Below are 26,804 nucleotides of genomic sequence, written 5' to 3' on the forward strand. Positions count from 1 at the left end.
CTTCTTTCACAGATGCATTCTCCACCACCAATAAATGCCACACCAGGCTCACTGTTGCCCAGGAATGGCCACATGGTATCACTGGGTGATGTCCTTCACATTGCTAACTCTAAAGCTGCTGTCATTTGCAGCTTTAAAAATCATGTGATTTTTATCATCTGGTTCATAACTCACCTTCCCCTCCCTGCATTTGCTGCTGTTTGAGGAAGCTGCTTCCTGAAAACAATGGTGTGGCAGCTCTCTAACAGGCACATTCTCATGTCATCTCTGATGGAAGCTCCGTGACCTCTCGGCAGTTATGATTATGACACATCACTGTTTCCATAGCAAATGTTGTGCCATCAAATTTGTCTTTTTCTCAGCAATGTTATGAAAAACCCTAAAGTCAGTGGGCACAAATCTCAAAAGGCTGATGATTTGCACTGGCAAATGAAGCAATTTCATTCAAGATGACTAACATTTTAGTATGAGATTTTCTGAATAAGCTAGCTTCAGAGCCATAAAAACACCCTGTACAATACCACCACATTCTGTCACTGAGTCATGTATAAAGAGTGGTAGCACTGGGAGAGGTTGAAAGTGCCCCTGTGGATTTGAAGACGGTCATCTTTTGTGAGTTTGTATAATGCCAGCTCGATGGGGTCCTGGTTCCTGACAGTATTATTGCAGTCTAGATAATTATGTATAGAACTCCCCTGCACTAAAAGTGCTATTTAGATTGGAAAACAACAAGTCAAAGTTAGAAAATGCCAGTTTTGCAGTTACCTGTGCAACCTGAATTCCTACCCCCTGTGTGTGCATTTTGTACACCAGTGAAGAAATTATATGTGATTGTGTTGTTAGAGATTGTTGTGATTGCCTATTAACAAGGGAGCCAAATTAAGATTCTGTCAACTGTACCTCAGATGTAGCCACATGTTTGAGAAGGAAGCTGTGCCTTAAAGACAGGCTTCTTAATGAGGCTTACAAGTTATGAAAGGAAAAGGGCTTTCTAAAATTTTCATAACAACTTCTAACTACCATCATCAAGAAAAAGAAGGGTGGAGTCCATATGCTGAACCTGAAGAGGGTATCAGCCTGGCCTCTCTCCCTTGCCCCATCTTCTCTGCATGCTGGAAAAAGCTCGTGCCTGTTCAGCTCTTTGGGGGTGAAGAGTGGAGTGAGAGAGGGTTATTACTGTCATATGGGAATTTGGAAAGGGTGGCTTAACTCTGCATTTTCACAATTACAGCTGCTCAGCAGCTTCAAGATATTCACAGAACAGCATGTGCTGCTGCTGCTGCTTTAGTAGCAGATAGAGTTATTTTAGAATGTGCTTGTTCGGTTTTAGTCTTTTAGGTTTCTTGGCATGTCACTTTGGTTTTTGTGAGGGATGCAACCAAGAGAGGATATTCCAATTTTACAGAACATTATAATTTAGTTTCAGCCGAGTGGGGTTTTTGGAACAAGCTGAAGGCACAGCTGTAGTCTCTGAGTTTTTTGCCTGCTGAACACTAAAGGGCTGCTGTGAACATTCAAGAATGAATGCTTCTCAAAAACACAGAAAAATAAGCCAAGATCACTGCTGCAACTGAAAGCCTTAGCCAATGTCTATAAGGGACTGCAAACAACTTCCTCTACACTATAGATCTCTCCCCAGCCTCAGCTTGCCTTCACATTTGCTTAAACTTGATCCAGCAGCATGAAAGCTGACCTACTAAAGACATTGTTGCATCTTAATTTTACTCATAAGTGCCATGCTCTGTACATCTTTCTGTACAAGTATTGACCTGAATGGATAATTAGACACGAGAGATGCTGTACATAAACACAAAGCCTCAAAGCAGCTTTCAGCTGCTCAAAGGCCCTTAAATTTGGATGAAGATTGATGCTCAGCTACCACCTCTTCTGAATCCCATGTGACACTTGAACTTTTTTGAAGGCAGGATTCCCATCCCAGATATGTTGCCTCTCACAAATCTTTGTCTGCTTGAAGAAGGACAAGTGGGGCAGCCATAACAGGAGTAGAAAAAACAAAACTGCAGCTACTTAGAGCCTCCAGAGGGAAGTCAGCTTGGCTAACTGAGAGCAGCAATACAGAGCACAGCCTCTGTAAAGGATGAGTAGACCCCGAAATACATTGAAGCTTGATCAAGAGAAAACTTCCTCTGAACTCTGCAATGAATGCTGCTCAGTGTTGAGCTGTGTTGGTAAGCAGAGTTTGTAAGACTTCCCCTGCTGAGACATCCTTAAGTTAGAAGCTTGGTCAAGGCCATGAAGGAGGAAAAGAGATACATTCAGCTGAAGTTCAGACACTTAATCTGGAGTGCCTATACTCCTGCAGCATATGGAGAAGCACAACCACTTCCACAGGTCCTTAGGGCTTTACATCTGCTCTGAAAGACCAGAAGGCAATTAAGAACTCTGAGGACTTCTTGTGATGTTTTGATGCCTCTTAATGGTCTATGTTTTGATCAGGATATGGGAGATTCTAATTTGACTTATCTAAGGCAAACACATCAGGAGCTTGGTGTCTATGCTTAGATGGTACAAACCTCTCTGAGACCTCTGTGTTGTACCCCTAATGGAGAAATGCATGTTCTTACAATCATGATAAATACCCTGAAAAAATAACATCTGCTTAGTCTGGATTTGTTTCCTCCTTAGCAAGATTTGCCAAACTTCATCTTTTAACCAGTAGTTTATATAAACTAGCTAATTTTCTCCTAAAAGTATTATGGCAAGTAGGAACCATTAATCTGCTTGTCTCTGGCACTCAGCTCCAGCAGCTTAGTGTTGTGAATGCCTTCATTTGTCAGCAACGTTAGAGCATTCAACAAGGCACTCAGAAATGGTTGCAGTGGTTTGGGTTTGTCCACTAGTTGAAGCTTTGCATGGAGCGAAAACGTCAGCCACAGTGTGACCACTCCGAAGGACTCAATGTGTGGCAGCCAATTGGCTTTCCATTACCTGGTGAAATATGCTGCTGCCTTTACTGCACTAACTATGGATTTTAAGCCAGCCTTTGTGCTCTGACTGTACAACGTTCCTCTTGACAAGTTTTATTTCCTTTGCCATTAAGTAGAACTAAAACCTGACACCTGCACAGGCTGAGAGCTATTAACCTGAGCCTGTGCACGGCAGAAGCACCTCATTAGTGTGCCTCACCCACGGGGGTGGTGAGCAGCCCTTCAGGTATGCAGCATTAAAGGCTTATAAAGTGGCAGCTAGACTGGCATCCCCTTTTTCTTTAACTGTTTCTGAGTAGTATATATTTTTCTGGTGAAAATAATGAAAGCAAGCATGCCTGTTTGCTGGGACTGTGGCATCTGCTGTCACTGTCAGCTTGCAGAGGCACATGGTTATTGACTTTGCATTGCAGCTGCAAAAATACAGATCTTGTGGCCTGGTTCAGGGGGCTGGAGGTTGTAGCTCTGGTTTCATTTGGTCCAACTCCCTGTCTCACAGATTTGAATTAATGAATTCAAGTCCAGAGTTGATTTTTTTCAATTTGATGCATCCTGGCCTGTATCAGCAATAGTGTGGCCAGCAGGAGCAAGGAAGTGATTGCCTCCCTGTATCTGGCACTGGTGAGGCTGTACCTCGAATACTGTGTTGAGTTTTGAGTCCCTCACTACAAGAAAAACATTGAGTTGCTGGAGCATGTCCAGAGAAGGGCAACAAAGCTGGTGAAGGGTCTAAAGCACAAGTCTTACAAGGAGTGGCTAAGGGAATTGGTTTAGCCCAGAGGAAAAAAGACTGAGGGGAGGCTTTGTAACTCTCTACAACTCCCTGAAAGGAGGTTGTAGAGAGGTGGGGGTCGGTCTTTCCCCCCAGGTATCAAGTGATAGGACAAGAGGAAATGGCCTCAAGTTATGCCAGGGGATGTTTAGATTGGATATTAGGAAAAATGTCTTGACCTAAAAGGCTTTTCAAGCATTGGAACAGGCTGCCCAGGGAAGTGGTGGAATCGTCATCCCTAGAGGCATGGAAAGGGGTAAATGTGGTGCTTAGGGATGTGGTTTAATAGTGGATTTGGCAGTGCTGGGTGAATGGTTGGACATGAGGATGTTAGAGGTCTTTTCCAACATAAAAGATTCTACGATTCTATGATTTTAATTAGAATGCCATCTTTACTGTACACCCATGTGACATCAGCTGATGTGGAAAGTAGAGGGACAGCCACCTCCATGTAAATAATAAACTGTTTAAGAGACCTGCTATTAGCAGCACATATCACTTAAAATGTCTTATGATTTCATCAGCTAATGGCACTTGCTGTGGAACTGCCTTTCTCTGAACTCACAGATTCACCATCTCTCTCCAGTGGTGGTTTACAGCAGAGAAGATAAATGCACTGCTTCCCTGCTATGTTGAAAAACTCTGGAATGAGTTTAGCATCATGTGTGGGGCTACAGCTGTTCAACCCAGTTCTATTATTTACTTTCTAATATTAAGGAGAAATGAATTTTTCACTTAAGTGGTGAAGTTGGCATGCATGAATATCAATTCAGTGTTTGCAACTGTGATCCAAGTGATAGCAACACTGAGCCCTAACTCATACTAGCCGTGTAAATCTAATTCTATCAAAAAAGATATATACTTACCCTAGACTCATTTTCTGGCCTCTTCTTCCTCATTTACATAAACTGCAATCCCTACATTGGAATAAAAGAGGTGCTGCTTGCAGCAGTGCAGAACTGTGTAGTAATTACTGTGTTCCAGCTGAGCTAATGAGTTTGTATCTCCACACCATCCTCTCCTGACAGTGGACTAGCTTAATAGTTATTTATTTTGACTAATCTCCCATAAAGGCTGCTCCCCCTAGGCTCCTCCATTATGTGATTTAGATGGAGAATCATTCTAGTGCTTATTTTTTATTATAGTGGTTATGGAACATTACTGGAATCAAATTAAATTTAGACATATTAAGGAGTCTGGCACAGTAAATACTGCACTTGTGAAGTTTGGGGGTTGAGGGACAGGAACAAAACCTGTTTCTTCAGCACCTTCCCATGTTCCCAGCTAAATAAAGCAAAGGGGCAAACCCTGGGCTGCCTATCTGCAGCACGGTTTGTTTCCCTCTGTTAGAATTTACTGGGCAGCAATGAATAATTAAAGTTCTCCTGCCCACAGTCGTTACCATTTGAATAAATATTCCCACCAACGGAAGGGATTCAGGGTCCCTGCGCTTTGCGCAGCACAGAAATCCGCTGCTGGCCACCCGCTGTGCTATGCCTCGGGCACTGCCACGTCTCTTCAGCCTGTGTGACAAGTCCACCCCAAAAAAAACGCTGCTCAACCTTTCACCTAATTCTTCCCTAGCACTAGCTGGAGCTGCAGGAGAGACCTCCTCAGCTTGCTTGCTGCCTTCCCGGGGAGGGCTGCCCGCTTAGCCCCTGGCTCATTAGCTGAAAACTCGCTGTCGTAAATAAGGACAGCACAGGGCAGGGGAATTGCTTGGGAGCAGCACCTGCCCACTTCAGATCTAAATCCGAGCCAGTAGCTGACAGCAGGGGACTAGTAATGCAGTCCTGCCTCTTACTAAGGCTCATTTATAGTTTGCAAAGGGTTAATGAATGATTAATAGATATTTAAATGCATTTTAATTAGTCGCTGAAAAGGTCAATAGGTTGTTTAGAAACATGGCTTGTAGCCATGTATGACATCTTCTATTGTGTTCATAACTGCCTATCATGCATACAGTCTAAACATGCTTTATACCCTCTATTAATAATGTATTAACCCATTGTAAGGCATTTAGAAACAGTATCTCTGGATGGTCTGAGACTAGTAAATGCTTATTCCTGTCTTTCAGGTTTTACTCATATTAATGGTGCATTGGTTTTAAGAGCACTGATCCTGCTGTCACTTGCATCACGAGCAGGACCAGCACTTGTAAGATTATTTCTGAAAAAGGGCTTTGCCTGATCAACTGGCAAAATCTGGAAAGATTTTAAAAGCTGAAGGAGCTGCATCAGTTAAAAAAAAACAAACAAAGAAGAAAAAACAAACAAACAAAAAAAAAAACACCAAACCAAACCAGTTGAAGGAACTGAATTAGAAATTCCCTCCTCTAGACCATGCCATTCTTTGTATATATACCTTTAAATTTTTAATATATATTGATTTGTGAGTGAATGGGCAGATCATGAAACTATGGTTCTGAAGAGTTACACAGCAGAGGAAGAGGAGAGAGGTCCTGTCTATGAGAGTGAATATCTTACCTTACTCCACGCAGGTGCTCTGAAAACAGTAAGCTGCCACAGTTGTAAATTCAAGCCCCAACCTGCCTCCCAGGTTTCTCTGTGTCCAGTGGGATATGCTGGCTTGACACAACATCATGAAGGCTGTTAAACAGCCAAGGCATGTTAAACAGCCAAGCCAAGTTCTCTCTCCTGTGTATTCTCTGCCTGCTTCTGCCCACAGGCACAGATGATGGATGTTCTTGACCCCACAAGGGGTGTCTACTGTGTTATACTAGCAAGGCTGGTAGAGTTAGGGGCAGCTCGCATACACAAATGGGATTGAAGGCCACAGGCTTGATGAACTTACTCCTTTTCCTACTGCAAATGAGGAGCCAGGACATCTGGTGGTAATGATCTAAATGCACTTTTATCCCTTTGCAACATAAACATGAATTCCCAAGTTGCCTAACTCCACATCATGTAATTATCAAAGCAGCTCTTAGTGGTGAGGAAGATAAGTAGCAGAGCCTAGTCCCATATGTTTAAAAACATTCTCTGGTACAAATAACGGCAGACAAACCCAGGTACAAACCAGCAATGGAGTCTGAACTGCTTCAAGGCAGCTCTGGGGTGGCTTTTATGTGACTAGAACTGGGGAAGCCAGTGAAAGGAACACCTGAGTAAACATTTTGGGGACTGTTGGGGAACTGGCAATCACCTTGTGATGCCGAAGTGCTTTTTTCCACAGAAAGAGTAGACCGATAAATCAGTAAACTTATTTATGTCAAAAGAAAGAGAGCACTCTGGGAAACTGCAAACTGGAAAGGAAAAGGTGCTGTGACAGTCTAAGAACCCACATCATCAGGAGCTCAGGCAAGTAGCCTGGTGAGAGGATGTCCCAGGACACAGAGCTCATGGGCAAGGACAGCTGTGACACCGAGACTCTCCCCACCAGATAATGCAGTTCTGTGCTGAAGTACTTGGCTCTGCTCTGAAGAAACTTGCTTTGGTCCTGCTGGCTACATCCCAGTGTGTCAGTCTTGCTGTGCTGCAGCTGGTAGGTGGGTGAGCTTGGCCCAAACCACTCTGCATGTCTCTGCCCTGCACTGAGGCACAGGCATCATGACTCGTGGCTTGGCACCTGCTCTCACTCTCTCCATAACTCGGTTTTCTCATCCATGAGATGGAGGCAAATATATCAGCCAATGTCAATGGGCTTCTAGGAAAAAAAAAATAACAAAATATTGGCTGCATTCCAGCAAACTTACCACAGACTTAACTCCAGTGAACTAAAATTCAGCATAAATTTTCTTTTAGTTCAATGCTATGAAAACTCAACAGTCTATGGTAGAGTGAATTTATTTGTGTTGGCTTACAAACATAATAGCTGCATGGTTACTAGTCCTGGATGACCTATAGATTTTCTACCTGTTAAGCATATTGCTTAATTTTTCTGCATCTGCCTCCCTTTAACCCTCCCAATTCAAAAGTCTAATAATTGCATCTGAATGTTCAGTTCCAAATAGGAGAGAAAGCAAGGTCAAAAAAGACTAAAAGTGGGAAGAATATGTGCTATATTCACATGGAAAGTTGTTGCTGCTCCCAACCAAATCACAAATGGAATGCAGTTTAAAAAAAAAAAGAGAGAAAGAGCAGATCAAATATTTATGTTGCCTGCAGCCATACTGGGGGTCTTTCCAGGAATGATTCATTCTGATTTATGGTCAATCCTAATTCAACTGACATGAGAAAACTTACAGAATAAAAGGAAACCTGGCCCTGTTTGTGGCGTGAATCATATTGGAAAATAAACGTTTTTAAAGAGCAAACTTGATGGTGTATGTGGAGGGCAAGCAATTATTTACTGAAAAATAGTATTTTTGTTGGGTTTTCTGAGCATTTAAAGGAAAATTTCACATGAAACATTCTGAGAATGTGTTTCGGTTATGGACCAGAATATAAAAGAGGATTGAAAGATTAGATGAATTTTGCTTTCAGGCTGCTGTATTTGCATATATGAAATATGAATTTAGCATTTGTAATTAAATATTTTCAGGTATAACTCAAGTTCTTTCACTTGGAAAAAAAAAAGGGTTTGTAGGTTCAGTGTTAGCCTCCAGTCTGCACTTTTACATCAAAAGGGCTTATGTGTACCAGAAGAGCTCTGACTTTCTTTTAACATGCCACAATTCCTCATGGGGATAAATTTATGCTGGAATTAATGTTCTCTGTGCTAGTTTAGACCTTTCCTTCCCTGAGTAAAAATAAACCACACCTCTATAAACACTGTTTTACTGCTTGGGAAGAATCAGCATTAAGAGTTAGGTTTGTACTACCTGAATAATTTTAATATGAAGTGGTTTAACTCCTATGCAGAGAAACACAGTGTAAAGACAGTTTCTTAAAACCTCTCACAATTAAACAAGAATGTGCAGGAAAATACTCCCTCATTTGGTAGATTAAAAAAAAAGGTAAGCATTTGGAAAGGAGTGAAATCTTTTCATTAGGTAATGTGGTTGTCTGGTAGGTGATGCAGAATGATGCTATGCATGACAAGGAGTTCTGTGGGGTAATCTGTGTAATGCAGCCCATTTTTTTTTTTTTTTTTGTAGATATTACTTTATTCTCCTGTACATAAAATTGGCTGCAAAGATATTGCCTTAAAAAAAAATCAAATAAATAAGGTGAGACAATGAGGCAGAAATTGGAATTATTTGCACCTTCATGCTTAAAACTGTTTATTGGGATTAAGGCCAAAATCCAATATTACAACCTGGAATTAAAGGCTCTTTGAAAAAACATTACCTGTTCTATTGTCCTAAATAAGGAAAAAAATAATAAAAAAGAAAAGGCTTAACAATTGAGCTGTTTTAACTCATTTCTGTTTTAAAAAGAAAGGGGGAAGGTAATTTTTTTTCCTGAAGTTCAACTGTATTCTGAGCAGTGCTCACGTGAACTTTCTCATCCAAAGGGTGCTGCTTCCTTTCATATTAAACAAGATAAGACTAGAGAAATGATTGCTTCCTTTATTCCAACATCATACCCTTTTTGTCTCCCAGGGGTTAAGAGTTAACTAATACTCCATGTGCTGGAAAGTAGAATTTGTAGAGTGGAACAAAACCAGTTACAACATCCTACAGAAAAGGGAACCAGGGACACTAAAGGTTGTAAGTCACCAAGGTCAGGAAAAAACACAGCAAGGTTTCTAAGGAAGGGTTGCTGAGTCTGTCTTTGATGTTTTAATTATGATATTTTTTTTTTATTCTGAAGTGTTCCAATAACCCCCAGAATGTTGCAGTTCTAGTGTTTGTTGGCTTGGTTTTGTTTTTTTTTTTTTCTTCCTCAGATTCTCTGATTTTTGTCAGCATTCATGCCAAAGAAAATCCAGGCTTAAAAATTTATTGCATAAAAGAGATGATCTAATAATAAATACAGGGACTGGAGCCACTCATGTCACAGCTTAGGGCTGTTTGTGTCTCCAGATTTGCCTCTTAGGAAAAAAAATGTTCACTCTTGCAGGGTCATACAGGAATTAGCTTTATGCTGGTACTGGCACATGCTATTTGTTTGCAGTTTGTCAGTCATGCCTTCTCTCTTCACATGTAACTGGGTTTTCTAGCAGTTCTCTCTCTTCTCTCTTGGATGGGTGCAGTTTTCCTATGTAGTGTTATTATTCCCCTTTAATATCCAGGTTCAATAATCAAACCATCATGGCTTGTTTCACTTTCTGAAAACAGCAGATAGGAATGGAACAAGGACTGTCCAGCTGAGGCTAAATTCTGAAACCTTCCCCAAATTTTATGCAAGCAAGCTTCTAGAGATCCATGAAAATCCCAAAAGTCTGGTTTTGGCCAACAAAAATGACACCACAATTAATTGTGACACAACTGAGAGGAAAATGAGTACAGGCTCAGAAACACTGTGCTGCACTCCTTTATTAGGTGAGAGAGGGAGCAGGGTGCCAAGTGGTTTCCTTAGGTAAACATGGCCAAAATGTACAGAAATATCCATAAATGAGACGCCCACAACCCCATGCATGTGCAGTACCCACAGCAAACAGAACTGTCCTGCATCAGCTCAGCAAGAAAACCAGTCCTGAGAGGAGAATAATTCTTGTTTTCCTCTGTCCTCCCTGTGTCCTGAAGCTACTTGCAGAGGAGCCCTATGGGTATTCAAAATCTGATGACTTTACATCATAACACCACCACCAGTTTTGCATGGAGCCTAAATTACAACACTAAACATCCAGGGCTGATGTCCTCTGGAGGAATATGTGGTCTGTGCTTCCAACCTAAACAACATGGGCCTCTGGATGTCCTTCTGTATTTCACTCTTTTCTTCTTCAGTCCTTTGCTGCTGGTTCCACAGAACAGTCGTGTCCAAACAATGAGATGCAGTTGAAAGAGCTGAAGATGGTGTTGGTGGTTGTTGTTGTTGTTTGTATTTCTTGGGTTTGTTTTAAATGAAGCTTTCTAGAAAGGAAAGCTGTCTGGACCCTGTAAAGTTTTAGCCTGTAAGCAGCCTTTTAAGACTCATTAAGACAGTGTTGAGTATTTGATGTTTCTTGCTGTGATGGTTCTGATGATGACACTTGTGAAGTGTCTGTGCTTGTAAATCTCCAGGATCTGTCTTCTAATACATTAGAAGCAAGCTTACAGCTAAGCACTTGCATGTCCTGAGCTCAAAGTAAGAATTTTAGACTAAGGTTATGTGGTATGAGAAAATAACTTTAAGATGAAAAGAAAAAGTGAGCAGAAGTGAAAGAACTTTTGCAGTCTTAGGAGAGACCTTGGCTTTGTGAAACAATTGCTGGAGAGTTCAGGACTTCTGCTAGCAAGGAAAGGTTTTGTGTTAAGCAGTTTAATATAGCACTGTTGGATGACAACTGTGGTTCTCTGCTGCGTGGTGATTCTTTCATTATTGTTGGTAGTCTCAGTAAAAAGCTTCTTGTCTTGAGACTGGCTGTGATTTAAAGGCACTCTTCTAACCTGACTGCTCATGACAAATTTCTCAGCGGTTCAGAACATCTAAAGTACATTTAAAGCCCTGGAGCTTTCTTTCTGTCTTTATTTTCACCCTAAATCACAGGATGTCCAGACTTTGTGCCCAAGAAAAGCCATGGTATTGGAGTGCTTCCAGGAGCCTGAGAGCTGTATTTCAGTCAGGGCAAGGAAAAAGCCAACATCCTGAGTGTAGGCAGACTTGTTAACAATAGGCCTGATTCTAAAAGATAAGCCTTGGACATTTGATTGCATGATGAAATGCCACCTGCATACTTCTACCAAGGTGGAGTACTTCATGTTTTTGTCCCTGAAGCTGCACCTGGAGTCCAGAGTGTGAGGACTGAGTACAATGTGCAGATCTCCATCTGCACTATTTCATTTGCTATATGTCAACAACTTGGGTGCTCTTTGAATAGTGTAGCTGTTAGTACCACAGAAATTATCTTTTCATTGCCACCTTACAGAAGGATCATAATAATAGCTACACAAACCTCTTTGATCCTGTTTGACTTGACTGCTGATGTCTGCTGTTGTTGCTGCTGTTTTTCAGCACGTCATGAAGTTATCACCAAAGAGATCCTCGAGCTGGATACGTGGGAGAACCAGTGGAACGTGGTGGCCGTCAACGTCCTCATGCATGACAGCTATGATGTTTGCCTGGTTGCTAGGCTGAACCCACGGGATCTCATCCCTCCTCCCCCGGATTTAGTGGACCAGTAGAAGTTCAGTGACTTTCAGTGCTTCCAGGTTCTGCAGAAACTGAAGAGTTTGGAAAGACAAAGGCTGCACTGGCTCTAGATGACAGCCGAGTCCTTCAAAGAGGAGCTGGCAACACATAATTAAAGACAGGACTGCCTTTGAGCTGAGCTTCTCAGATGATGCTTAATTGGCTAGTACTGGTATTCTGGACTTCCTTTATGGAAAGCTGACATTTCCCAGCCTTTGTGTATGGCTCTTCATCTTCCACCTGGCTGTGCAAGCTCCAGTGCTGGGTGCAGCCTGAGCTTCTGGGCCCCGGTGCCTCACAGACACAGTGACAGCACAGGGCTCATTTCACAGCAGAGCATGACACATGAAGGAAAGCTCTAGCCAGGGAAATCCCTTCTTTGCTATTCATCCCACCTGGTTCTACTAAGCCACCAAAGAGGCTAAGAAATAATATTAAGTCAGATGATGAAAACCAGTCCAGCTCTGCCAAAGGGCCAGACTGTACTGGACTGATGCAGGAGCAGATGGAAACCAGAGAAGGCTTTGTTTTAAACAACAACAAAAAATTAGCCAAGGTTGATTAGACAAGTACACCAACTACTACAAACAGGATCTAACCCACAGACAGGACAGTCAAGAGAGCCTGTCTTTGCCAACAGAGCTGAGCCTATGCTAGTAGAAAACTAGTCTTTTGGCAACAAGTCACAAGCAAGTCTTCCAGCAGGGTTAGTAGGCAGTCTGTACCAAAGACAAGAGTCCTAAATTTTCATGTAGATCCTACCTGTTACAAGGTCTGCTGTTATAGAATCTTAAAGCTCAGTTAGAAAACTCTCTTCCTTTAAGAGATGGAGAAGGGAATGTAAACTCAAAAGTAATAAATGAGAATTATCTGCATATCAGCTCTGGAGCTACAGGGAAAGAATAGATGTGCTCAGCAATAAATGGTTATATAACAGTAGCTGGTTTTGTAGAAGTAGCTTGAATGAAGTAGCACAAGATGAATTCTCTACCAACAGAATTGGCTATGACCACAGGGAAGAGGAATAATTCAAACAGTGTTTCTTAGGGCAGTGTTAGTCTTTACAGAAGACGGTAGTTTACAGGGAAAGTTGTTACCAGTACTGCTATGATGTTTGAATTACCATGAGCCAGCAACGTGCTCTTGTGGCCAAGAAGGCCAATGCCATTCTGAGGTGTTTTAGAAGGGGTGTGATTAGTAGATGGAGAGAGGTTCTCCTCCCCTTCTACACTGCCCTGGTGAGGCTGCATCTAGAATACTGTGTCCAGTTCTGGGCCCCTCAGTTCAAGAGGGACAGGGAACTGCTTGAGAGAGTCCAGCGCAGAGCCACAAAAAATGATTAAGGGAGTGAAACATCTCCCTTATGAGGAGAGATTGAGAGAGCTGGGGCTCTTTAGCTTGGAGAGAAGGAGACTAAGGGGTGATCTCATTCGTGTTTATAAATATGTAAAGATTGAGTGCCAAGAGGATGGATTCAGGCTCTTCTTGGTGATGCCCACTGACAGAACAAGGGGCAATGGGTGGAAGTTGAGACATAGGAAGTTCCATGGAAACATGAGGAAAAAACTTTTCACTGTGAGGGTGACAGAACACTGGAACAGGCTGCCCAGGTGGGTTGTGGGGTCTCCCTCTCTGGAGATATTCAAGACCTGCCTGGATGCGTTCCTGTGTGACCTGATACAGGTGATCCTCCTCTGGCAGGGGGGTTGGACTGGATGATCTTTTGAGGTCCCTTCCAGCCCCTGATGCTCTGTGATTCTGTGATAACCATTCATCACTTCTGTGGTACCTGCCTTATAGTGTATCTGTCACTGCCTAGGCAGAATGGATAAGAGAATTGGAAATCTCTGTTGTGCTCAGTGGCCAAAACTGCAAATGATAGTGAGCTGCACTGCACAGCAAATGGCAGGGGCAAACACTAAGAGTAAACTGTGATATAGTACAGGAATCATAATTGTCAGCAGTAAGTTGCTTTTGATGGCTGCAAAAGGAAGGAAATAACTGGTAAAGAAATGAGGGAATATATCAGAGAGTTCATCTGTAGCTACTTCCAGGATTTGCACTTCAGAGCATCTCCATTTTTTTTTCAGTTGCATTTTAGTCTGCAAAATTGCCAGCTGGTTTGTTTTGGGGTTTTTTGCCTGCAACATTAATGGCAGAGAGGGGTGGAGTGGATGACCCTAAAGCCCTTTCCCAGTTCTGACTTTTCTGATTCATGAACTATTCTCTAAAATATCCAGTGGGAATATTAAGCTGTCACATAAACAATTTGCAGGAAGGTCACAGAAGTTCACCTGATAAGTACAGTAGGACACTGAGGACTGCTCAGACAATAAGGGAGTTGGAGAGGGAGAAGCTGAAGAAAACACATAGGAAAAAAGTGAATCTCTGAGCCTTTTACAGCTTGTCTCCTGTCTCCCTTTATGCTTCCCAAGCAGAATGAGTGCCACAGCCTAAACACACACTCTTGTGTTTGTATTGTTTCTGTATCATCCAGTCACTCTTTTATTTCCCATGTTCATATGTAGTTCATCACTTATCTAGAAAAGAGTTGTGACAAGCATGAACTTCAGTGGTAAAAATCACCAACCAGTTCCTAGAGTCTTAACCACTCTGGTCACTAAATGCAGCTGTAGGTGTAAGATCAAGGAAGCAAACTTTTTTTACTATGTTTTTAAACAAAATCAGTAGAAAGTTCTTCCAATTAACCATCCAATACTGTAAACTCTGTGTTTAACTTTCTTTTTTACTAAAAAGTAAAGATATTTCTGTTCTCATTTCTTTATAGAGCTCTCAAGGCATCTGGAAGCCATCTCTTGAGCATCAGTTAGGTGTTTCCTTGGTGAAACTCCAAATTCTGTAACTCTTTCTACTGATTTTGCTTCCTTCACCTTTTTTGTTTTAAGGAAAAGTGTTTTGAAGTTTGGGTTTTTTTTTTTTCTTCAGTCTCTGCTCTGTGGTCTGTTCCTAACGATTCGAGTCCTCGTGTGGTTTAAAGCCTGAGTTAATCTACTGGATTTCACTCTTTGAAAGACAGTCCACTTGGAATATTTCAAGGGGAGAAGGGAGACTTTCACAGGCTTTCATTAGTTGTATTTGAACATACATATGGAACACAGCTGAGACTGCTCTATTAAACTGTTATTCCAGTAGTAAGCTGGCTGTTTCTTTCCCACTTTGTATGTTATGCTTTTTAAGACTGATATTTAATGAGCTGAATGGAAGGAAAGTATGTACTCAGAGAAGGTCTGTCTTGATAATCAAGGAGAGTAATTGCATGTTTTGTATACTGGCCTTGCAATCAGCCAGCTTAAGCTGGAGCAGGCCATACACAGATTTTCCTTCATGTGCCCCTGGCAAGTGACCTGCTCTTGTGTGCACCGAGCATCGCATTTCCTGATGCCTCCAGGGTCTGGCTGTTTGCAGGGACTCTGTGTCTGTGTCTCCCAGTTTCAGCCAAAGTCCGAATGTCCAGCACTATGTATCAAGCAGGGAATTGTTTTCTTCTGGATTAAATATCTAGAATGGGGGCATTAACTTCTTAACTTTGTGTGGGCCCTGTGTAGGTCATGGTTTGCCCTTGGGGCGACTCCAGTTTCTAAACCAATACTTGGAAATGAAAACTTGACTGAGGAAGGAAGGAAGAAAGAGGCAGAAAGAACACTTACAGAGAGAGGTATAGCTCTCAGCCAAACTCTTTCTGACAGTATATGAATACATCACATATGATATGTCCATGGGTAGACTCACATTGCTGGGAAAGTCTTTAAGAGTCTTAATTTTTTCTACTACAAACCCTGATGAAAGAAAAAAAAAATAGAAAAAAAACACAACAGAATCTGCATTCTCCAAGCTTGTGAGTTTTACTGAAATAATAGTTTACTTCAGCCCCTTTCTGTCTGAGCAGCAGTTAGCTGAGCATTTAATCAAGACTGTCTTGACATCATCCATAATTCTGCAAAGCAAACAAAGCAGCACTGGCAAGCTGCTGACTCTTTAAATGAATGTGGGGAATTTAAGCAAAGGCACACACTTCAGTTTCACTCAAAACACTGAAGCCCATCACTAGTTCCTAAATACAAAGAGAAACATTGGAGAGGTAGCTGGTCACATGGCACACAGGGAGTTAAAAAAAAAAAAAAAAAAGTGAAAAGCTATAAAAAGCTAATTGAAGCTCTCCATTTTTATCCCCAGCTCATGTTTTATTTTGAAACGGTCCATGTATAACTGATTTCATAAGGATGCATGCAGATCTTATCTCTGTTTTCATACATGTGGTCATAGGAACTGCCCACATAGTTGAGCCATCAGGCATCTGACTACCCACCCTCATATACCACTGCTGTGGCTCAGTCCCTGCCCATGCCAGACAAACACAACCTACATTTTGCATGTGTGCAGCACTGGGGTTTATGGGGCAGTTTCTGTATTGTGTTCCAGCTGTATTGTGCCACTCAAAGAGCCTTGATCTGCCAAGAGAAAATTGCCTTGGTTCCCACAGAGCTGTCAGCTTCTCTACCAGCACTCACAAATGTACTTCAGGTAAGAGGCTGAGAGAGTATCAAAACTGAGACACTGGCACCAGTGATGAGAGGTGTTCCCAGAATATTAAAGCACAGAGCAGAGCCAAGGTGTGCTGAAACAATCTTCCCTACCTTGTCATAGGGAGAGTTCAGATGTAAAGCCATTTAGCCCTGGATCTTCACCTTGTATTTTTTTTCTTCTAATTGAAATAAACAATGAGATCCTTGATCACCTGAAAAGCAATGAAAACATGTGCTAGAATATTTAAAATATATTAACAAAGATCTATATTGTTTTTCTGCTGCTCTGGAAGACACTGACATTCTTTTAATAAGTTGTTTACCCAGTGATCACTATCTTAGCTACAGCAATGGTCTCTTTCACAGGCTGCTCTCCTAGTGGATAAGGTAGCTCCTCTGCACGCATATTTCCTGAATCACAGTGCTTTGAATCACCAGGTCAGAATTTCAGTTACTCTCTTGCAAATTTCTGTGGCTCTCCCTACAGCATTTCAAGTGGACTCTAGCTTCAGCTTCAAAGAAAAGCTATTTCACCCCCAGTTGGGCTCAGCTGGAGCTAGTACATTTGCAATTTCCTATCATTTGACATGTAGAGGTTGAAAGCAAAGGAAATTTTGGAAAACGGCTAAAATATACGTAGAATATTTGTGGAAGTGCACTTTCCTTCTTTTTCTTGGCAAATGTGTGCTGTGTTTTCTGCCTTGCCTGGGTGTCTGATGGAATGATTTACTAATAACCTATGATTGCAGCCACAGTGAAGGCCACACTGAGGCTACATGTTCGTGCTGCCAGAGCAGAAAGAACCAGCATGGTGCAGAGCATGGTGGCTCCTGACAGGCTGCCTGCCCTGCCATAAGAAATTAACTTCAAAGGAAAATGCATTTATGTGTTCCAGGATGTATACTCCTATGTGGTTTATATACATATGTATAACATTAATTTTAGAAGTTCTTTACTGACAGGTTTTTCTAACACATACCTGGCAATTCTGCATAGTTTATCAAATTACTTTAAAAAAAAAAAATGTTGGTCTTTAAACACATGGAGCTATTCCAGGATTCAAGTCAAGAAGAACCTCAAATTCCTTGCTGAGCTAAGGAACAACTGGGGAAATCTTTTAGTCCTTGCCTAAGTCGTCTTCTCCAATGTGTTTTTTTGCTGGCTGTAGTACTTCTCTCAGAAGCTCAGACTACCCTTGAAAGCTTTGTGTAAGTTTGTTCTGTTTCTCTCACCCCTAACCTCAGCCCACTTATCTGACCAGCCCTTAAACTCTTTTTCCCTTCAGTTCCCCAGAAGATGGGGACAGCACTCAGGGTGTTGCCCAGGCTACAGAATTCACAGAAGCCTTTTCCTCCAGCAACAAACTGGCTATGAGGGACAGAAGGAAGCCCATACCAGCTCCCTGGAACTGAGGACACTCATCTTTGAGCAGCCAAATCCTGTGGTTCAGTCTCACTGCAAACAGAACCTGCCTGCTTTGCAGTGTTGCTGGTCTCTGGCTATGATGAAGGTTGGAAGGCAGGTGACCTGCAGTCTGCTTAGTCTTACTGCTGTCTCACTGCATGATGCTGGTAAGTTTGACACTAAATACCTTGCATACTGTGCATGCCATAGCTGTAATGATTGCAGGCACAAACCATTATCATGATTTCTGACTCCTGAACATTATTTGCTACAAAAACTGGCTGAAGCACAGAGGGAGGCATCTTCATTATTGCTTTATAGCTCATGTTTTGCAGTCTCAGGCCAGGTTTTGCTAAAGAACCTGGTCTCTGATTTATCAGGTTTTAGTACTGGTGTTTTTTCTCCACTTTGTCATTTTCTTCTCATTCTCTATAAGAGTGCAAGTGATTTCATCAACTCTTCTATGAAATGTATTACCCAAACTGGCCTCCCGAGGCCACCAGCTTTTCATTGTCAGGGTCAGAGTACAGCCACTGAATTGTCAGTCAGCAGCATTTCTTTATTTTCTCATTCCTCATACTAGAGGAAATGTATTTCATCCATACATAAGGTAATGTGAGAGGAAACCACTTCCCACATACACAAATTCCTGACTCATTCCTTTCAAATGTGGCTGAAACAACTGCAGAATCCTAACATAAAAACAATGATATCCCTTCAACAGGCTTTTCCAGGCTTTCTAGTATGGGGAAGAGGATCACAAAGAGATATCCTTTAACTAGAGCAAGGACTGGAAATTTGAACTTCTGGGGTTTGCTTCCAGTTCAGTTACATATTCACAGATTGCATTAGGTTGGAAGGGATCCTCAAAGGTCATCTTGTCCAACCCCCTGCAAGTGAGCAGGGACACCTCCAACTAGATCAGGATTCCCAGGGCCACATCAAGTCTGATCTTGAATGTCTGCAGGGATGGGGCCTCAACCACATCCCTGGGAAACTTGTTCCAACATTTTGCTACTTTCATTGTAAAGATCTTCGTCCTTATATCTAACCTGAATCTACCCTGCTCCAGTTTAAAACCATTGCTCCTCTTCCTATCGCTACAAGCCCTTCTGAACAGTCCTTCCCCAGCCTTCCTGTAGGTTCCCTTCAGATATTGAAGTGTAGTTATGATTACTTATTTACTCATCTTGAGCATCTGATGTCTGTGCCTAGGTTCACCCATGTAAAGTAGTTACCAATACACCACTCCTCATTTTGTGGGCCTGCTTTGCTGTGCTTTTAGAGGGAGTGGCTCACAGCTGTCTGTAATGTTATGTTGAGATCCAGAGATCAAAAAGTGTTACACAATGGTAGAATAATAATATTATTTCACTGCTGTAATCTCCCTGATTCTTGATAACACAGTTGTCCACAAGAGAGCCTTCCTGGGAAAGAAAAGATTGCATGTTTGTAGCTATCAAGGGTATTTTGTTTACTCCTTCATAGAAAAGTGACAAAAGATTTCTAATTGTGTAATGCATTAGGTAGAAGAAGAAATTTAAGGATTATTGTATGTGCAATAGCTAGTCACAGTTCTACACAGGCAGAACTAATCTCAGCAAATTGAGAGGTCACTAATCGAGGCTAAATTTAAACAGCAGTAATTAGAAGAATGAGTGTAGTGTATTTTTCTCAAAGCAGATTTGATTTAGTAAATTAGGCTGCTTAGATAGCCACAGTTGCTATGATGCAAAAAAGAGAAGGTGCATTATGGAAGTATTGTAGATTTACTGGGTAACTGAGACCTGAATTTAGATGATCTACCACAGCTTTGATATGAAAGCTTTAACTCTTTGGGGATTCCCATAATGAAATCTGTGATACATTTAACCAGCACTGTAGGTCAAAGGCACTGTAGGGATTGTCTACAGAATACATATAAGAGGGTTTTAGGCTGTGGCTGAAGTGTAAACAATGTGGCATCTACTTGCTGCCTTACTGAATTGCTATTAGGGATTGTGTTGCCTTCCTCACAAGTGTGTATGAGTAAATAATCTTAATTGAACTGAGAAGTAATTTTAATATTTACTGGCAGATAATCTGTAATACATAAGGTCTGAGATTCTTATGATGGGGGCCCCATAACTAGACACAATACTCCAAGTGGGGCCACAAAAGAGTGAAGAAAAGTGTCAGAAACACCTCCCACTTCTCTTGCTGCAGCCCAGGATATGATTTGCCTTCTGGGCTCCAAGTACACATTGTTGGCTCATATTTGGTTTTTCATCTGCCAACACCCCCAAGTTCTTTTTAGCAGGGCTGCTCTCAGTCCACACATTGCCTGCCTGTATTTAAGCCTGGGGTTGCCCCAACCCACATGTAGAGCCTTGCACTTGGCCTTGTTGAACTTCATGAGGTTTGCACTGGCTGACCTCTCAAGCCTCTCTTTTCTGTCAGCTGGGATGCACATGCACTTACGTGTATGTTGATAGCAAAGCTGTAGCCACATTGCAGTTGTGAGATGTGGTTTTAGGCTGAATAGATGTACCCAAGCCAGATCTAATTATTAGCAATGAAGATTCAGTAGTGCAGGCATCAGCTGCCCTAGCAATTCAGTGTGATCTCTAGCTGGCTTGGACAGCCCATGCTGAAGCACAAGCTGCTGGGTGCTCACTGCTCTCATTAATCATCAGTCTTGGCTAAAGCTAAGGTATTCACTCACTTGGCAGACAGAACTCCTAAACGAGTATGAAAAAGACTAAACCTGTATCTGAGCTGCAGAACCTGAAAAAGTCTTTTACAGCCATACCATTTCACAGTCCATGTTGCCACAAAGCCACAAAATTGTCTCTATTGGCACAATACAAAGAGGCATAGAGACAGCAAGAAGTGCCTCCTAATGGGTGTGTGGTATGGCAGCTGCTTGTGCCAGCACTGCCACTTGAAAATCCATTCATCAACCTGTGCCATCAAGTGCACCAGCATTTACCTTGGCTCTGAAGCTAGCCCACAGTAAAGCCTGCTCGTTGGAGTGCTTCAAGGGGACAAATAGTCAAAGACTACACAATGACTGAGACTTGCTGCAAAGCCTTGTCATGACTCATGCATTAATAGCTTACTGCTTGATGGCTTCACATGCTCTTATGCAAAGATGCCAAATAGCATATGAACAAAATCATGAGATAAGACATTCTCCTTCTTTCCAGTATTTACAGCTGATAAAGCCTTCCTAAAGGTTTTCAGTAAATACTTTTCAAAATGTATCCAGAATTCACCCCTGCCCAGCATTACAGCATGGAGCAGTCGTCTGATGCACAAAGTAACAGTTGTCTTGCCAGGAAATTTCCTGTACTGATGCTGCTGTCCTAAGGCGCTCAATCTTTAATCTGATTTCTTTGTTTCTTATTTCAGGCAAACCACCGTAACAGAAATGTTCAGTAAAGGCTGCTAAGCCACTTGGTATGTCTATAAAACCCCAGCCTGTTAACTATTCTCTTGCTCTTCTCAGATGGCCAGGGTCCTGCTCACTTGCATTTAGAGAAGACTTTAATGTGCTTGTGCCACAATGCTATTGCAGTGATCAGCATATAGTTAGTCTTTTATTTTTCTAGCAGAGCTAGATAAATATTGATGAAGACTTATACAGGTTACTTTTACAAGGAAAGTAAATCTTTTATAAGCAGAAATCCAAAGTGAAGCTGTAGCTTGCTTTTTTTTGGACCCATCTGTGCACTGTGTGTTTAATCATATTTCTGTTGTTATTGGATTTACTGGATACATTTTATAAAGTGTATGAGGAGATCCAAAGGGACCTGATCCACTCAGAGGATATGACCCAGCAGTGGTTTTTGGCCAATAGTTGTAATAGGAGCAAGATCAAACCAAGCCTGTCATCCCCTTAGCTTATACAAAAGCCTTCTCTTAGACCAAGAGATAAACAGTAATGAAAAGTCTATTAAAAAGAAGTTATATGTTGTAATTTACATCTAGTTTGGCTTTAAACTCCAATTTTATAAGGAAGGAAAATTTTTCAGGAAACACATTGTATACCCAACCTGAATACAAACCTGAAATGATGCAGCTGCTGAAAGTCATTCTTGTTCACTGAAAAATACGAGTGGATAGAAGGAGAAGGAACCAACCACAGGGAATAACAGTATAGAAATGTTAACATAAAGCCCACTGCTGAACCATCCACAAAGACCTTCTGCTCTATTTAAATTAGAGAAGGTTTTTGAGGGGCATTTGTTAAAAAATTTCATGGCAATATAATAATCGAGACAAAACTGGAGTCAAAGAATAGTGGAAATACAGCTGCCTGGGGACTGCCCACAGTCAGACTGCAGAAGTGCTGGTCACTGGGTTAATGACACAGTGAAACCCTTTTGTAGTAAGGAAAAAGAAAATCCATTAGAAAAACCTACAGAGACATCTAGCTCTATTATCTAACATCTGCAGTTGTCTGCCATGCAGTGGGATATTATGGAGATAAGCAAGCATGATAAAAACGTTATAATAACCTTTAAAAAATGAGAGCCTGGAAATAAAATGCTGGGTTTACTTGCAAAGTGTTTCTCATGCAAGTGTCCCTGGGAGATGTTTTATAATAAAATTTGAATGAAATACAATAAAAATCAAATCAAAGCTCATTCACTGTATACCAAACAGAGCAGCTCAGGTTTCAGCTTCGGTTTTAAAGCCAGGAGGAGAACTTACTTGGAGAATTTATGCTGCTGCTCAGAATTCCAAAAAAGAAAACGGCAACAGCTTAAAAGGTAATTGACAAACACTTTAGATTTCAAAGCTGATGGTGTCAAGAGTTGAAAAGTGAAAGGGTCAAAGAATTATTCAGCAAGTCACAAATATCCACAAAATAAACATAATTCAGTTCTGTTTCAGGATCAAAATCATAAGTTTACATGTACAGCATTTTCTTTTCAAGTATGGATCTCATAATCACTCTATGCAAAATTGTTAATGCCTTACATGGATGTTTCATTTGCATGAAAAAGTTATACAATTACAAGCATAGCTCTGACCCCACTTTGTGTGTACCACAGCAGAAAACGTTCAGGTCTAAATGAAAAGTGTAACTCGAGGTCACTGTGTTCATGAGGTTATTCAAATTCAACATCCAAACACTGATCTGAAAAACGAGAGCCCATGCAGCTGCAAGTGCAACATCCATGCTGTTAGATTTTGTCTACTGCCAGAACATTCCAGCTGGACTAAGGGGATCCAGCATCATTTAAGATTTGATGACTTGAAAACCAGACGGCCGCCTCTTACTGGTACTTTTTTCCATTCCCAAATATTGGTCCAATGTGGTTTTAGCATGAAAGGTATTTTTACTCATGGCTCATAAAATTCTGGATTAAATTAATGCTCTGTGCCAAAAGCTGTCTCTGCAAAGGTGTAAATGCTCTCTTAGGCGGTTAATAGCTATGATTTCTAGTCCTGGCCAACTTCCACATGATGACTGTTACAATTAAGTTGGCAGATTTTTTTGTAAATGAGTCCATTATCAGAACTATAGGTATCTGGTTACTAGACTTATAGGCACTTAAGGGAAATGGGTATCAACATTTCCCAGGCAAGCACTTTTTTCCTTAGTGTTCCTTAGTGTTTCCTTAGTTGTTTGGTTGTGGTGGGTTTTTTTCTCTAAACAATGGCTCCAGCTTGATGATTAAAGAACAGATTCTATTAAGCAAAAGCTAATTCTTAATCCCTAGAAATATGAATATGATTGGGTTATTTAGCACTATTGGGATTTTTTGCAGAATTCAGTTAAGTAAGACACAATAAAACAGGGAATGAAAAACAAAAACATTTGGAGGTAGGGGTGGGTACACAAAAAAAGTATGCTGGAGACTTCAAAAAGCTTTAAAAAGGTAGGGAGAGAACACATGGGAAGCACAGAGATGTTACAAAGAGACTTTAACTATGCATTAACTGCAGACCTTTCAGTCCTGCTGAAATATTCACCTGTTGGTTTACTATGAACTGATGTAATTTGTGGGCTGTCAGTTGAAAGCCAGTCATTATCAATCTAGTCTGGAGTTCTGTGGCCAGCAGTAGCTAACACTGATCCCTTGGGGAAGGATGTAAAACCTCTTCATTCTTCTGGCATCTGTTTAAACTGCCCATATTGCATGTACTGACAGTGGCAAGTATCTGCCTGGCCTTGTTTGCTGATCTGCATAATCTTGTCATAATTCGTCACAATTTGCTCCCATTGTGGCACATTTTAGCAAACAGAAGGTAGCTTTAGTACTGAGCTTTTTCTGAATCAATAGCACTGCTATCATAGCAAACCTACATGTCACTTTTCACTACTTCTTGAAATACTGAGGCTTAGCTTGAAGATACAGGATGAAATGCTGGTCTTAGTGAAGTTTTGTTGTCATTCTTTGACAAGATCAGGGTTTAGCTCTTCATATTACACAAGTGTGTGTTACAGAGAAGGTCTGTCTTAATCAGAGTCAGAATCAAAATCCTAGTTATTGAGAAAACACTGCTGTAATACTGCCAGCTAAGAGCATGGCTGATTAAAGTTACAGTATTCTAAAGTATTTTAGATACCTTATTAAGTATTGCCTTAAATGCATAGAGTAAAGTGAAGTTCTAGGAGTGCCTGATCAAACAAATTGGAGAAGCACGGGTGTGAGTCATAACAGGAGTTCAGGATTCAAAACATTTCATGCAAAGCACTACCAAGACATTCAGTTAACCTCTCATGTCCTGATAATGATGCTGGAAATACTTCTGTGCACTGCAATGTTGGACTTATGCCTGGTGGAGAAGCTAAGCTTACTTCTTTTGATGTATCTAGGGCAATTCTATTTAATCAGCAGTTCGGGTATCTTATTTTAGATATCTAAATTGGATTTTTTTTTTTTTTTTTTGCAAATACCCACAGTTAAGAAACACCTATGATCTTCAGAATAGGATAAAATTTTGCATTTCTTACCCATCTGGCCTTAAGAGACATTAATTTTATGCTTTACAGAAACTGCAGGTTTCATCTTTTAGCACACCCTTCTTCAATTAAAAATCAGCTAGGCTAGAAGGAATTTTCATTTTTAAAAGCCCCTTTCCTTATGGAATCAGAGGATTTGATGGTCTAGGGGGAAAAAAAAGAAAATGAAAAAAAAAAAAAGAAGAATTCACTCCTCTTTTTGTTTCAATGAGACAGAAAGACCTTTTCACACAGCATCTCCCATTGCCCTGTACCTCTCATGGCCCTGTAATAAAGTGAAGATCAAATCTATGTAAGAAAATGTTATTTCACAATTCTTCAACTAGAAATCTGTCTCTCAACGTTTCCCCACTGCAGGAGATTCCTGTCTGCCTTTTGGCACACTGCTTCAGGTTTCTCAGACAAGCTGGGAGATAATCTGCTAAGTACAGGCTAGAAGGGAACTTGTAGCTCTGTTGAAATCAATGGAGTTTGGCTGTTGGCCTTTAAGAAGCTCACAGTTAAGTCTCTCCCAGGTTAGCAGCATAGGAAAGAATTTGGTTTAGAAATGTTGTCTACTCAGGGTTCCATGAAAGTCATCCATACGTCCTTGCTCACCTGCCATTCAGACTATGAGCTTCTACTCATGACCTGAATTGTTTCACACATGTGACTGCCTCTAGAACTCACCTACCTGGCTTGATAAATCTGTAAGGACATCTGACAAAGAACTGTTAAACAGCCTGATAGACAGCATGGAGGAGGCAAGCAAAGAAGAGGTAAAATATGTCACAGTTGTGGTTGCTCCCTGGAACTCTGTCAGAGCATCGGAGCTACAGCTGCTACATCTGAGCACAATTGTATGAAGCTCCCCACATGCATTTCTCTTCTGGCAGCCTGACTGAAGTGATCACAGAACCACAGAATGGTAGGGGTTGGAAGGGACCTCTGGGACCATCAAGTTCAACCCCCCTGCTAAAGCAGGTTTGTCTATATCAGGTTTCATAAGAATGTGTCCAGGCTGCTGTTCCACAACGTCTCTAGGCAGCCTGTTCCAGTGCTCTACCATCCTCAAAGTATTTCCCTATATTTAGATGGAACTTCCTGTGGTCTAGTTTGTGCCCATTGCCCCTTGCCCTGCACTGGGCACCAGGTCTCTAACAGTGTAGCTATACCATGCATAGAAAGTGATCACAGTGATCTCCTGAAGTTATCCACAGACCTAAGCAGTGTGGGGGGCACTGGGATCTATCTGCAGGAACCTCCTTGCAGGACCGCAGGCTGTATCTGTATTACACTTAGCACAAGGACTTCTGGTCCCGAATGGGACCCTTGGGCATTGATTCACTATAACAATTAAATAATGATAGTAATAAAACTTGCCTACACAGCTGTGCACAGTTCATGCAAGCTGAGATGGCATCATAAGTAAAGCAGCTCTCCCACCTTGTGGTTAGATAGATTAATACTGCCAGAGTTTGTACATCAGAATTGCAGGCTGCAGAGGAATAGTGCTACCACACAGACCCAGCACACAAAGGGCTGATGCTGTCACCAGACCTCTCTTGCAGGCTAATATTTCCTAGCCTTATTTTGTGAGGTGAATGTTTGTGTGTGTGTCTCTACTTAAGTGTACAAGCACAGAGATTTGTAATGCCCTCCGGTGATCCCAGCCCTCAGCAGCTATGAGAGCTAGCGCTGCAGCAGCTGGAGTGCCTCCTTTATCCTCCCTCCTTGGGAAAAAAAAGGCATTTGTTCAATGCAACATGCAAGCTTTGGTATGCTGATAAGATGTACTGGTGTGGGAACAGTGTCAGCATGTCACAGATGTGGAAAATGTGGTCTCTTCAAATAGAGATTGTAGCCACTTTCTGTGAGCAATGCCACTAGAGCTAAAAGGAGCCACTGGAAGGCAAGTGAAAAATTCATCTGTGCTTCTCTCCCCATTTCTACTCTCCATCCCTATCTTCTGCTTTGTATCCCTGGCTATTGAAGCAATCAGATAATCTTTATTGTTTG

The 26,804-nt window shown here is 41.4% G+C and overlaps 1 protein-coding gene across 1 annotated transcript in view; it reads left to right on the plus strand.

Annotated features, from left to right (window-relative positions):
• Positions 1-11,890, plus strand: part of KBTBD12 (kelch repeat and BTB domain containing 12) — a 31,084-nt gene extending 19,194 nt beyond the window's left edge. Inside the window, exon 5 of the mRNA XM_054387546.1 lies at positions 11,721-11,890. Within this exon, the coding sequence (XP_054243521.1) occupies positions 11,721-11,890 (170 nt within the window). The remainder of the gene's footprint in view (positions 1-11,720) is intronic.
• The last annotated feature ends 14,914 nt before the right edge of the window (positions 11,891-26,804 follow it).

This window comes from Indicator indicator, chromosome 15 (genome assembly GCF_027791375.1).
Source record: "Indicator indicator isolate 239-I01 chromosome 15, UM_Iind_1.1, whole genome shotgun sequence".
Taxonomy (NCBI): domain Eukaryota; kingdom Metazoa; phylum Chordata; class Aves; order Piciformes; family Indicatoridae; genus Indicator; species Indicator indicator.